The following is a 14,262-nucleotide window of genomic DNA, read 5'->3' as shown; positions in this document are numbered from 1 at the left end:
GCTTTATCGATTTGCACCTTGCTAGCTTGGTCTCGCTTTCTCTTGTAGATCATTTACAACCTATAGGTTTAACCCCATGTGGTTTATCTACAAATTCCCAGATAGAATCGAAGTACATTGACTCCATTTCCATGTCCATGGCTTTTATCCATTGTTCCTTGTCAACATCATCCATTACCTGTTTAAAGGTTAATGGATCCTCTAGGCCATCATCAGATATGATGTCCTGAGTTTCTGTTTAACCCATGTAGCATTCAGGCTGATGAAAAACCCTCCCACTACGTCGAGGCATTTTTAACTCATGGGAAGGATGTGATGGGACAACAACTGTTGTTGATGGACCAACTTGATTAACAACTTTTGTAGATTTATCTATAATATCTTTGGTCATTTCATTCAATACTAGTTTATTGTGAGGTTGATGATTTCTAATATGATCTTCTAAGAATGTAGCATTTGTCGATATAAATATTTTATCTTTTTGGGGATCATAGAACAATTCACCTTTTGTTTCTTTAGTGTATCGTACAAATATGCATAATTTTGAACGTTGTTCCAATTTCTTAGGGTTTTGCACCAACACGTGTGTCGAGCATCCCCAGATTCAGAAGTGCCATAAACTACTTTTATATCCTCTCTATAACTCATACGATGTTTCTGAAACACTTTTTGTGGGAACCATGTTCAGAATATATACGACATTCTGTATAGCATATCCCCAAAACGAATGAGGTAACTGAGCATAACTCATCATCAAACGAACCATGTCTAACAAGGTTTAAATTTGAAATAGTCAATTTTAACAGTAAAAGGTCGTTATAAACAAAAGTGACTATTTCAAAGTTCTGTCTTATGCAAACTCATTGTATAGGATGTCCCCACTCACATCATTTGTATCAATGTACAAAATAGGCCACATCCAATCGTGTCACCAGGATGAGGTACCCAATCTCATCCATATACTTATAGACCATTTTGGCTATATACTAAAACTAGATCCTCTTTTATGTTGCCACATAAAGTTAAAGTATTCATATTATAGTCGTGGATTCATTTATTGGATTTTTATGATAGAATGCAATACCAATAACAATTTATTGAAAAAAAATACTCAATAATACTTTTATTGATAAATAGAATATGTTAACAATATTTATGAATTGCGAGTTTAGGACATTCCCAAAAATTTCTTGTTTCTCTCGGCTTCCTCAATGAATTCTTCACTATATGTATTGAAAGATGGAGTTTCTCTTTTACTCCCACAGGAAACCGAAGCTCTCACTAATGTTTTTGAATGGATGTAAGAGAAAGGGCTCATTTGAAAAATTTTGTATGATTAATTCTTTTCTTAGCAAGTTCTTTCCTCTTTTGCATGGTGATTTCATGGCTATTTATAGACGATGAGGATAGCTTTTCTTCTCTTGCTTATGATTGTGTTGATAAGGTGCATTAAATTCCATACCCTGATACGCCACCTGCTGTGCGTCAGAAGTTCATTGGCTCTGCAACGAAGCTTTCTTATCAACCACCAACTCAATCTTTGATTTGACCTCCACCACCAAGTGTTGCGCCATGTCTCACCGACTGGAGTCACCAACTTGTTTAGTTATGCAATCATGAGTAAGCGTTGAGATTTCTCATTTGATTATGTCAGCAGACATTCTGCACTTAAACAAAATGATTTAGCTTTAAAATAGACAAATGAGGCGTTGAGAGTGTGCGATCACATGTTGCAATTATTTTTATGAATTTTCTTAGCAAATCGTCGCATTTTCAAAGCTTTTTCCTAATTGTATAAGATAAAACAGGCAGAATAACTTATATTTCTACAAGTTTCACATATCAACATTCCCCTCATAAAAGTACTAGAACAGATGCCAAGCTACGTAAAATTCCTGAAGGATGTCTTAACGAAGAAAAGAAAAATCAGTGAATTGGGAGCAGTAGCATTAACAAAGGAGTGTATTGCGTTGATCAACAACAACATTCCTAAAAAGCAGAAGGATCCTGGCAGTTTTACCATTCCTTGTTCAATTGGAAGAATAGATGTAGGGAATTCGTTGTGTGATCTTGGAGCAAGTATTAACCTAATGCCCCTCTCAATCTTCAAGAAACTTGGAATTGGTAAAGCTCAACCTATTTTTGTAATGCTTCAACTTGCTGACAGGTCTATCACATACCCTGAAGGAAATTTCGAAGATGTCTTGGTAAAGGTTGACAAATTTATATTTTCGATGGACTTCATCGTCTTAGACTATGAGGTTGATCAGGATGTTCCAATAATCTTCGGACACCTATTCCTTGCTATCGAAAAAGTTTTGATAGACCTGCATGAGGGGGAATTGACCATGTGTGTAGACAATCAGGAAGTTAAATTCAATGTGTTGAACGCATTAAAATTCCTAGATGATGCAAAGTAATGTCAACGTATCGACTCAACTATACTGCCTGAAGAAGAAATGGACCAAGTTTGTGAGGTCCACACGTTGGGTGAAACTATAAGAAGATTTGAGCTGCTAAGTCTGGATGAGCGGTAGACGAAACCAGCGCGTCCTTCCCTAGATGAGCCACCAACGCTCGATTTAAAAAATCTCTCTAACCATTTAAAATACGCTTTTCTTGAACCTAATAATACTTTGCCTGTTATTATTCCAACTAATCTTTCTCAGCCTAACAAGCTCTCTTTTTTGTAGATATTAAAGAAGCATACACATGCAATTGGCTGGACAATGGCTGACATTTGAGGAATCAACCCTTCATATTGTATGCACAAGATTCGATTGGAAGAAGGGAAAACCGGATCAATCGAGCCTCAACGCAGGCTAAATCCTGTTATGAAAGAAGTGGTAAAGAAAGAAATTAAAAAGTGGCTCGACGTAGGGGTAATTTACGCCATTTCTGACCGTAGCTGGGTGAGCCTAATACAATGCATCCCCAAAAAGGGAGGCACCACTGTAATAGTCAATAGCAACAATAAAATCATCCCATCCAGAACTGTCACAGGATGGCACATATGTATGGACTATAGAAAACTCAATGCAGCGACCAAGATAGACCACTTTCCCCTTCCTTTTATTGACCAAATGCTCGATCGACTGACTGGCAAAGAACTTTATTGTTTCGTAGATGGATACTCAGGATACAACCAGATCCTTCTTGCTTCAGAAGACCCGAATAAAACAACTTTCACATGCCCCTTTGGGACATTTGCATTCCGACGCATGCCCTTCGAGCTATGCAACGCACTAGGAACTTTTCAAAGGTGCATGGTGGAAATTTTCTCTAACTTCCTTGAGCAATTTGTTAAAATATTTATGGATGACTTCTCAGTTTTGGGGACTCCTATCAAACCTGCTTAAACAATTTAGAGGTTATCTCCGCTCGATGTGAGGAAACAAACTTGGTGCTGAACTGGGAAAATTGACACTTTATTGTGATTGAAGGTGTTGTTCTAGGACACAAGGTGTCCAAAGCGGGATTGGAAGTGGACGAAGCAAAAATTAATGTCATAGCCAAACTGCCTCTGCCTGCCAATGTTAAAGCTTTAAGGAGTTTGTTAAAACATGCAGGCTTTTATCGAAGGTTTATGATTTTCTCAAATCGCGCGATGACTAAGCGCATTGTTAGAGTTAAACAGACCCTACATATTCGATGAAGATTGGCCCAACGCATTCGAGATTTTAAGGTATGTGTTAACTGCTGCTTCGATATTAATAGCCCGAGACTAGACGCAACTGTTCATTCTAATGTGTGAGCAAGTGATGTAGCAGTTAGAGCCATGTTGGGTCAGAAAAAGGGAAACTTAATACACCTCATTTCTTACGCATCGAAGACATTGAATGAGTCCCATGAACATTACACCACTACGAAAAAAGAAATGTTAGCGGTAGTGTTCTCCATTGAAAAATTCAGAGCTCATCTAGTTGATGCGTCATCAACAATCTGAAGGAACTCTTATACAAGAGTACCTCTGAGCGGAAGCGGATCGTTCCAAATACATTATGATAGAATTACCGCATTTACATTCTAATAGAACAGATATGCTTTATACTACAAATTACCGGCATGCTTTTTCCAAATAAACAATAAGAGAATGAATACATACCAGTTGAAGACTCATTCTTCAGCAAAACTCATTCTTTTGAACAAGGACTACTTCTCTAGATTTTGTTGGAATGTCCAAGTAATCGTCCTCCAACACCACCGGTCGTTTACTCACGAACGGCCTCCACACGAACAGAAGAATGAGGATGACACCACCACTTGGAACCCTGGTCTTGGTGTGAGAATGCAAAGAGTGGGCTCTTTTGGGATTTGGTAGAGGGGAGGAGGATATAAAGATCATATACAACGACCAAGCAAGTGGGAGAAGGGCAGAGTCTATCATATAAAAAATGCTTGATCGTTTAGAAGAAGGTATACGATTGTGTAGGAAAAAGGTTGCGATCGTATAGACGATCGTTTAGTAAACGCTTGACGCTAGACGATCATTTAGTAAAACTTAGGCGATCGTTTAGAAAGATGCGCACTTATATACAATCATGTAGTAACTTCGAGCTATCGTATAATCTCTCGGTTAGCTTAGCGATAGGCATTATACACCATGCATGAGCGAATTACGTGATCTTTTGCAAAATGAAAACGATTTTCATTTTATTCTTCAGTTATGAAAACAGGTTGAAACTTCCCACTAACACACGGTTACGGAGAAAACACCGGGCATAATTATCCTATAATTGTCCAAATTTAAAAAAATAAATATAATCATATTATATTCATTAACCTATAGTTTAATATTACATATAAACCATAGTGTTTTCTCCCTCACTAGATATATATCATATTTATATCCATCTTCCTCCATTTAATGTGCCTCGTACATAAAGTCAATCATATCATTTATAATCGAACTCCCTCTTGTCAATTTGAACATTTCAAACTGACCCAAAAACTGATTCTCAACTTGAATCCATTGAGTTACCAAGAGGACCTTTATGGCTTAAAGCTCCAACGGTACGTAAATAGCTGACTAAACTCTTTAGCCACGAGATCTGGCATCTGTTAACTGCCAGGCATTCCACTAAACGACAGCTGAACTCTTCTTACCACAGATATATTTATGTGTTCGTCGGATATAACCAATCAACAGTACGATAACCATTCACAGATGCTCGTAAGTATACTGGGACAATTTGTTGTTTTGCTCCTGTAGTTACATCTAACTGCTTAAGTACCACTGATCCCTCTAATGAACAATACAACATAGTCCTACTATGTGTGGACACCTCTTGGTCTATGAAAAGGTATGTGGCATCACATCATTCAAGCCCCGGAATCATCCTTTAAGGGAGAAATCTATCTATTTACTTCTGCTTCGGGGAAGAAGTGAATTCCATCTTGTGTAGCTGAGTTCCCAGCTCCCAAATCAAATGAATCCCCAAAGTGGTAGGTTTGAGTCGGCGACTTGGCCACTCGCACCCATGCAAATCAAAGGACCGCCCTCAAAGACAGAAGTTCCCAACTCACTTAGGATTGAGGTCATGTACCTATGGTCATCCTAGTGAAATGAAGTCTCTGTCATGAACGATATTATATAACGAAATGTTAATACTTTGTGGTTAGGTCTTATACAAACTCTTTGTATAGGACGCCCCCGCTCGCATGTCCTCACATGAATGATCAGGATCAGACCATCTGTAGCAAGTCACAACACTTGTAACTATTCTACAAATCGGGCTACATCTGTAGGGTTACTAGGATAAGGTTTCCCTCCTATATCCATATACTACAGACCATTTTGGTTCTCACTTAAGACATGATCTACTTGTATGTTTCCACATACAGCTTAAGTTACATAATGACAACCAGGGATTTTAGTTTATTGGTTTGTGATAAAGCAAATAAAACATCCAATGTTCAAAGACAAGTAGTGAAGAAAATATCACATATTATACATCACAAGCGTTCGTACAAAACTGTGTTTACAAACTACAGGACACGAGAGTTTAGGGCATCATTCCCATCACAATCTACACAGATCACTCCGCTATTAAGTTTCTGATGGGCAAGAAGGATGCAAAGCTTAGATTGATTTGCTGGGTGCTGTTGCTACAAGAGTTTGATGTAGAAATTAAAAATAGAAAAGGTACTAAGAACCATGTGGCCAATCACTTGTCAAGATTGGAGAACAAAGAGATACAACTGGGACAAGTTGAGATTCGAGGTGTGTTCCCTGAAAAATGCATACTTAGATTTGAGGACAAGAAACCATGGTACCCAGACAAACTCTTTGTATAGGACGCCCCCACTCGCATGTCCCCACATGAATGATCAGGATCAGACCATCTGTACCAAGTCACAACACTTGTAACTATTCTACAAAGCGGGCCGCATCCGTAGGGTTACCAGGATAAGGTTTTTCTCCTATATCCATATACTACAGACCATTTTGATTCTCACTTAAGGCATGATCTACTTGTATGTTTCCACATACATGCTTAAGTTACATAATGACAACCAGGGATTTTAGTTTATTAGTTTGTGGTAAAGCAAATAAAACATCCAATGTTCAAAGACAAGTAGTGAAGAAAATATCACATATTATACATCACAAGTGTTCATACAAAACTGTGTTTACATACTACAGGACACGAGAGTTTAGGGAATCATTCCCATCATAATCTACACAGGTCACTTCGCTATTAAGTTCCTGATGGGCAAGAAGGACGCAAAGCTCATATTGATTTGTTGGGTGCTGTTGCTACAAGAGTTTGATGTAGAAATTAAAAATAGAAAAGGTACTGAGAACTATGTGGCCAATCACCTGTCAAGATTGGAACAAAGAGACACAACTGGGACAAGCTGAGATTCGAGGTGCGTTCCCTGACAAATACATACTTATATTTGAGGAGAAGAAACATGGTACCCAGACATAGTCAATTGCTTAAACATAAAATAGTTCCCTGAAGACTTCAATGGCCAACAAAAGAAATGGCTTGCACATGACAGCAAATTCTATTCTTGGGATAACCGTTTTTATACAAACAAGGCCCAGATTTCATCATGCATCGATGCGTCCCCGAAGTTGAAATGCAATGCATCCTAGCTAAATGTCATGACTCTCCTTATAGGGGTCACTTTGAAGGACAAAAAACTGCTGCTAAAGTTCTTTAGTGTGGGTATTTCAGGCCCACGCTTTTCAAAGATGCAAAGGAATATGTAATGAAGTGTGACCCATACCAACGCACGAGTAATATCTCTTCAAGGGATGCAATGCGACTTAACAACATACTAGAAGTTGAACTATTTCGATGTTTGGAGCATTGATTTTATGGGGCCTTTTCCTCAGTCTTGTGGACAATAATACATCTTAGTAGCATTGGATTATGTATCCAAATGGGTTGAAGTAGTAGCATGTGCCAAAAATGATGTGGTGACCGTTTCAAAGTTTTTAACCAGAAACATTTCGTGCTTTGGGATGCCAAGGGCACTAAAAAGTGGTGAAGGTATGCATTTTCTTAACCGTATCATTTCTAAGTTTCTTGCTAAATATAATGTCAGGTGACAGGCTCAAGACCTACATCGTTAATAAGCCTCAAACTTGATCAAAAGAAAATTTATAATTACCAAACTACTACTATCACTACAAAGACGTAGCAACAGTGGTAAGTCCGAGTCGATCTGCAAGAAAGCGTGATTTGTTTCATTAATTTATTTTTCTCACTAAAGTGGTAAATGGTAAATGCCGCTTAAGAGCAAGAGAGAGTTTCCTATGCAATTTCTATCATGGAAATCGAAAATTAAATGAACATTCAATTCTATGCATGCACGACTATCAAATCGATTCAACTTAACTAATCTCTACAAAGGCTAACAATCAGTTAAATCGAAATCAATCAAGCGTCATAATTATTAATTAAGGTTGGAAAGTGAAGGAACTTGTATGTAGAGAACCTTGAGTGGAAGCAGATCGATCAAATTCCATTAATTATCGAATACAAAGTTTACAGTAAATATACAATAGATATGCATTTAAAATTAAAGTACAACATGCTTTTACAAGAAAAGAGTTCAAGAAATATTACCTTTGAAGAATCTTTTCCACGAATTTCCCTCGAACAGTCATGTACAACTTGAAGACCTTCTTCAAGATAGAACTCGAACCAAAATTGGACACTACCAAAATAGAATCCTCGATATTCTTAGAGTGAGAACCCAGAAGTGGTGGGCTCTGACTATTTTGGTTTAGAGGGGAAGATTAATATGGAGGAGGAAGAAGATTGAGCACTCTTTCTCACAAGGCAAACTCACATAACACTTATGTACTTTTCACTCAATCGTTCAACACACTGGCAGAAAAAACGTTGAGGAAGAAGAAAAATAATTTTTCTTTTATTCCTCTTACCATAAAAGATAACCACCACCCACTAATGTGAGTGGAGAGAAAAGATGGGGAAGAGAGTTGTAACTCCCTTCCATACTATTCAAATAATAATACTATAATATAAATAAATACGATAACTAACTTATCATATTATATTTATATTAAATTTTATGTTATATCAAATATAATATATAACCTATAGTTTTAATTTTGTATCACATACAATATAAACTATAGTTTCTTTTCTCTATTATATGGCATTTAATATAAATCATATTTATATTAAATTTAACAACTATGAATCACATTCATAGAAAATATATTTGAATCTCATTCAAATATTTATTTCCTCCCATTAAGCTATAATGTATCAAATACATTATGACAATTATATCATATATAATCGAAACACTTTAATTATATTATATATAATTAAATCCCTTTATTAATTTTAACAATTCAAATTAATCCAAAAATTGATTCTCAACTAAATTTTTTTGAGTTACCAAGAGGATCTCATAGACTTGTAGTTTGAAGCTCCAACGGTACATGAATAATTAATTAAACTCTTTAATTACATTATTCACCATTCGTTAACTGTCGGGCACTCCACCAAAGACCGACAACTGCACTCTTCGTACTACAGATATATTTCTGCATCCATTGGATATAACCAGTCAACAGTACATGACCCTTCATAAATTACTCGTAAGTACAGCTAAACCAAATTACCATTTGACTAAACCCTCTAATGAACAATAGATCATAGTCCCACTATGATTAAAGCCCTCTCGGGCCAGAAGAGTGTGTGGCGTCACATTGTTTAAGACCCGGAACCAGCCCTTAAGGGAGCATACTTATCCCTACTTCGGGGAAGGAGTGAATTCCATCTTGTGTAACTGTGTTCTCAACTCTTCAATTAGACAAATCCCCAAAATTGTAAGCTTTTTGAGTCGGTGATCTGGCCACTCTCACCCATACAAATCAAAGGACCACCCTCATAGGTAGTGAAGGAACTCGTATTCAAGAGTACCTACGAACGGAAGCAGATCATTCCAATTCATTGTGATAGAACAACCACATATACATTCAAACGTATTAATATGCATTCAGAATGCTAAAGAGATCAAGAGATCATACCAGTTGAAGATTTCTTCTTGACAGCAAGTCTAAACCCCAATCGTCTACCTCGAACAATCACCACTCAAACAGAAGGAAATAGAGATGACACAACCACTCAGAGCCCTTAGTATTCTTGGAGTGAGAATCCAAAGTGTGGGCTTTGTTCGGATTTGGTAGAGAGGAGGAGGAAGAGAGATCGTACACAACGATCAAGCAAGTGAGAGATGAACCCGTCTATTGCATAGACTAGATACTTGATCGTTTAGGTGACGTATACGATCGTATAGGAAGAAGTAAGCGATAGTCTAAACGATCGTGTAGGAAAGGGTAAGCGATCGTCTAAACGATCGTGTAGGAAAATCTAAGCGATCGTCTATACGATTGTTTAGTAAATATCGAGAGCTAAACGATTGCTTAGAAAAAGGTAAACGATCGTTTAGTAAATAGCTTGCGAAGATGTAATTGGTAAGCGATCGCTTAGCAATATCGTATAGGTAAGCAATCGTGCAGGCACTATCGTATAGGCACTCATTTTCTAAGCGATGACACACTCTTTAACACAATGTCAGCACATCTCATGCTTAACACACTGTCAGCTATTTATGCATCTCAAAGTGATCTTTCACCTCACTCGCTCGTTATTAAAACAGAAGAGACGTCGTCCCATTTCCCTTTTAACCGTCCAATGAATGTGATCTCATCCTATTCATAACATATAAATTAATATCATATATTAATTATAGTATTTTTCCTCCACTAGATATAAATCATATTTATATCCAATTTCCTCCAAATTAATGTATCTCATACATAAATTTATATATATCATATTTAATTAACTCCTTCAGATATATCATATATAATCGAACTCCCTCTTATCAATTTGAAAATTTCAAATTGACCCAAAAACTGACTCTCAACTTGTATCTAAGCTACTAAGGGGACTTTATGGACTTATGGCTTGAAGCTCTAACGGTACGTGAATAGCTGACTAAATTTTTTAGTCATGATATCCACCATCCGTTAACTACCAGGCATTCCACTAAAGACCGACAATTGAACTCTTCTTGTCATAGATATATTTTTCTATGTCCATTGGATATAACCAATCATCAGTACGATGACCCTTCACAGAAGCTCATAATTACAGTAGGCCAATTTACCGTTTTGCCCCTGTAATTACATCTTCCTTCTTAAGTACCATTGATCCCTCTAATTAACAATACAACATAGTCCTACTATGTGTGAACACCTCTCGGGCCATGAGAAGGTGCGTGGCGCCACATCGTTCAAGTCCCGGGATCAGCCCTTAAGAGATCAATCTATCTACTTACCCTTACTTTAGGGAAGGAGTGAACTCTATCTTGTGAAGCTGAGTTCCCAGCTCCCAAATCAGACGAATCCTTAATATGGTAGGTTTGAGTCGGCGCTCTGGCCACTCGCACCCATGAAAATCAAAGGACCACCCTCAATGGCAGGAGTTCCCAACTCACTCAGGATTGAGGTCATGTTACCTAAAGTCATCCTAGTAAAGTGAAGTCTCAGTCATGAACAGAGTTATATGACAAGACATTAACATTTCAAGGTCAGGTCTTATATAAACTCTTTGTATAAGACGCCCCCGCTCGCATGTCCACTACACGAATGATCAGGATCGACCATCTGTGACAAGTCACAACATTTATAACAATTCCACAAAGTGGGCCACATCTGTAGTGTTACTAGGATAAGGTTTCCCTCCTATATCCATATACTACAGACTATTTTGGTTATCACTTAAGACATGATCCACTTGTATGTCACTACATACATGCTTAAGTTACATAAAGACAACCAGGGATATTAAGTTTATTGGTTTGCGGTAAAGTCAAGAAGTGAAGTAAATATCATATATATTATACATCACAAGTGTTCTTACAAAGTTGTTTACAAATTATAGGACACGAGACTTTAGGGCACAAACCCCAATAGGTAGAAGTTAACAACTCGCTCAGGATTAAGGTCGTGTTACCTATGGTTATCCTGGTGAAATGTAAGTCTCTATTATGAACAGTTTTATATAATGAGACTAAACTTTCGTGGTTTGGTCTTATACAAACTCCTCTGTATTGAATATCCCTACTCGCATGTCTAATACATGAATGATCAGGATCACATCATTTGTATCACTTTACAACTATTGTAACACTTACAAAGTGGGCCATACTCGTAGTGTCACCAGGATAAGGTACCCAGTCTTATCCATCTACTACAGACCATTTAGGTTATCACTTAAACATGATCCACCTGTATGTCTCCACATACATGTTTTAAGTTACAAATATAACCTTGGAATTTAGTTTATTGGTTTGTGGTTAATGCAACTAAAATATCACATATTTTATAGACAATGAATAAAATATCACATATTTTATTAAATACATAATGAGTTTGTTCAAACAATGTTTTCAAAGTATAGAACCCTACGAGATTTAAGGCATCAACCCCAAAAATCTCCCACTTGACAATCACGTCCCCTCGATGCACAATCTCTCGGATGAGATGATACTTCCGCTCTATATGCTTGCCGCGCTTATGACTCCTAGGCTCTTAGGAATTAGCCACAACACCACTATTATGACAATAAAGTGTGATGGGCTTTGACACCTCTTGAAGTTCTGCATCAAATACTTGACAAGCATCTTGTCAATATACGACACTTGAGAAAGTGCTAGCATTTTTTTTTTATTCGAAAGATCTGAATACCTAGAACAAACTAAACCTCTCCTAAATCTTTCATTTGGAATTGGGTCGCTAGCCAGTTCTTAACTATAGTCAGTAAACCTGCATCATTCCTAACGAGTAGGATATCATCTACATATAACACTAGAAAAACTATTGAATTGTTGATGATCTTTTTATATACACAAGGCTCATCAACATTTTGATCAAGGCTATAAGATTTGATCGCAGTATCAAATCTTATGTTCCAAGATTGAGATGCTTGCAGTCTAGAAATGGATCGATTAAGCTTGCAAATATTTTGCTCTTGACCTTGGGTTATGAATCCCTTGGGCTGCACCATATAAATGCCTCAAGATTGCCATTCAGAAAAACAATCTTGACATCTATTTTCCAAATCTCATAGTCATAATATGAGGCAATGGATAGAAGGATCCAGATAGACTTAAGTGGGGAAACCGGTGAGAAAGTCTCCACATAGTCGACTCCCTCTACCTGGGTATAACCCTTTGCCACCAGTCTAGCCTTGAAGGTTTGCACCTTTCCATCAGCACCTCGTTTCCTCTTATAGATACATTTACAACCTATTGGTTTAACCCCATCAGGTTGATCTACAAGATCTGATACTGAATTGAAGTACATAGACTCCATCTCGAGATCTATGGCTTTGATCCATTCATCTCTGTCAACATCTTTCATTACCTTCTTGTAAGACAATGGATCCTCAACTTTGCCATCAGCTACTATAGCTAGGATTTCAGTTAAACCTATATAGAGAATAGGTGGCTTCGCAACCCTCCCACTACATCGAGGTTCCCTCAACACTTTAGGTGGATTTGACCTACTAGATGAACCTACTTCAACAACTCTTGTTGAGGTGCTAGGTTCTTCAACAACTCTTGTTGAAGATTCAGTAGTTTCTTTGGAAAACTCATTCAACACAATTTTACTTCTGGGTCTGTGCTCCCTTATGTGGTGTTCCTTAAGAAAAGTAGCATTTGTCAATACAAATACTTTGTTTCTTTAGGATCAAAGAAATAACCATGTCTCGTCCCCTTGGGGTAGCCCACAAATAGGCATAACCTTGAACGTGGTTCCAATTTCTTAGGATTAGCCTCAAGTTCATGTGTTGGCCAATCCCAGATTCAGAAATGACATAAATTAGCTTTACGACCATCCCATAATTCCAAAGGTGTTCTGGAAACACTCTTAGAGGGAACACATTCAGGATGTATGTTGCAGTTTCTACTACCTAACCCCAAAACGAGTTAGGTAATGAATTATAACTCATCATAGACTGAACTATGTCCAACAGGGTTCGATTTCTCCTTTATGATACATCATTTTGCTAAGGTGTACCAGGTGCTGAGAGTTGGAATACTATTCCATGTTCTATCATATAGTTCTGGAAAGTTAAATCCATAAACTCTCCACCTCGATTAGATCGATATGTTTTAATCTCTATTTAATGCATTTTCAAATTTAGCCTTGAATTCTTTGAATTTTTCAAAAGATTCAGATTTATGTTGCATTAAATAAATGTACCCATATCTTGAATAATAATCAATAAAAGTGATGAAATATTCATAACCTCCTCTAACTTTTCATCGGACCACAAAGGTCTGAATGTACTAGTTCTAGGGATTCTTTGGCCCTATGATCTTTTCAAGTAAAAGGCCTTTTAGTCATCTTGCCTTCAATGCATGACTCACACGCAGGTAAAGAAGTTTCTTCTAATTCGCTTAGAAGTCCATTCTTTACCAACCTCTCAATCTTATTAAGATTAATGTGTCCTAGTCTTAGGTGCCAAAGTTGGGCGTTTTCCTTAGGAAAAATTCTAAGTCTTTTATGTTGAGTTATCGCAGTTTTAAACATCTCTATGTTATGGAAGGCATTTGTTGCTAACGGCCTGAGCACATACAAATTATTTTCCAGTTTTGCATAACATATATCTACACCATTCTTTGTAATAAATACTTTATTAAAAGAAAAGTTTAAACGATAACATTGTTCTAACAAACCCTTTAAAAAAACTA

The 14,262-nt window shown here is 37.2% G+C and overlaps 1 protein-coding gene across 1 annotated transcript; it reads left to right on the top strand.

Moving 5' to 3' along the window:
- The first annotated feature begins 1,874 nt into the window (after positions 1 to 1,874).
- Positions 1,875 to 2,420, top strand: LOC150037934 (uncharacterized). Its single transcript, XM_090311082.1, has one exon. The coding sequence runs from the start codon at positions 1,875 to 1,877 to the stop codon at positions 2,418 to 2,420; it is 546 nt and encodes a 181-aa protein (XP_090167208.1).
- Positions 2,421 to 14,262: the final 11,842 nt, after the last annotated feature.

This window comes from Benincasa hispida, chromosome 2 (genome assembly GCF_027475165.1).
Source record: "Benincasa hispida cultivar pf3 chromosome 2, pf3_genome.v1.1, whole genome shotgun sequence".
Lineage (NCBI taxonomy): Eukaryota > Viridiplantae > Streptophyta > Magnoliopsida > Cucurbitales > Cucurbitaceae > Benincasa > Benincasa hispida.
The sequence above is the reverse complement of the archived record's forward strand: the minus strand, read 5'-3'. Positions and strand labels throughout refer to the sequence as shown.

Bases quoted from the DNA above. Each gene is read 5' to 3' on its own strand.
- LOC150037934 (XM_090311082.1), top strand. From the start codon at position 1,875: ATGCCAAGCTACGTAAAATTCCTGAAGGATGTCTTAACGAAGAAAAGA.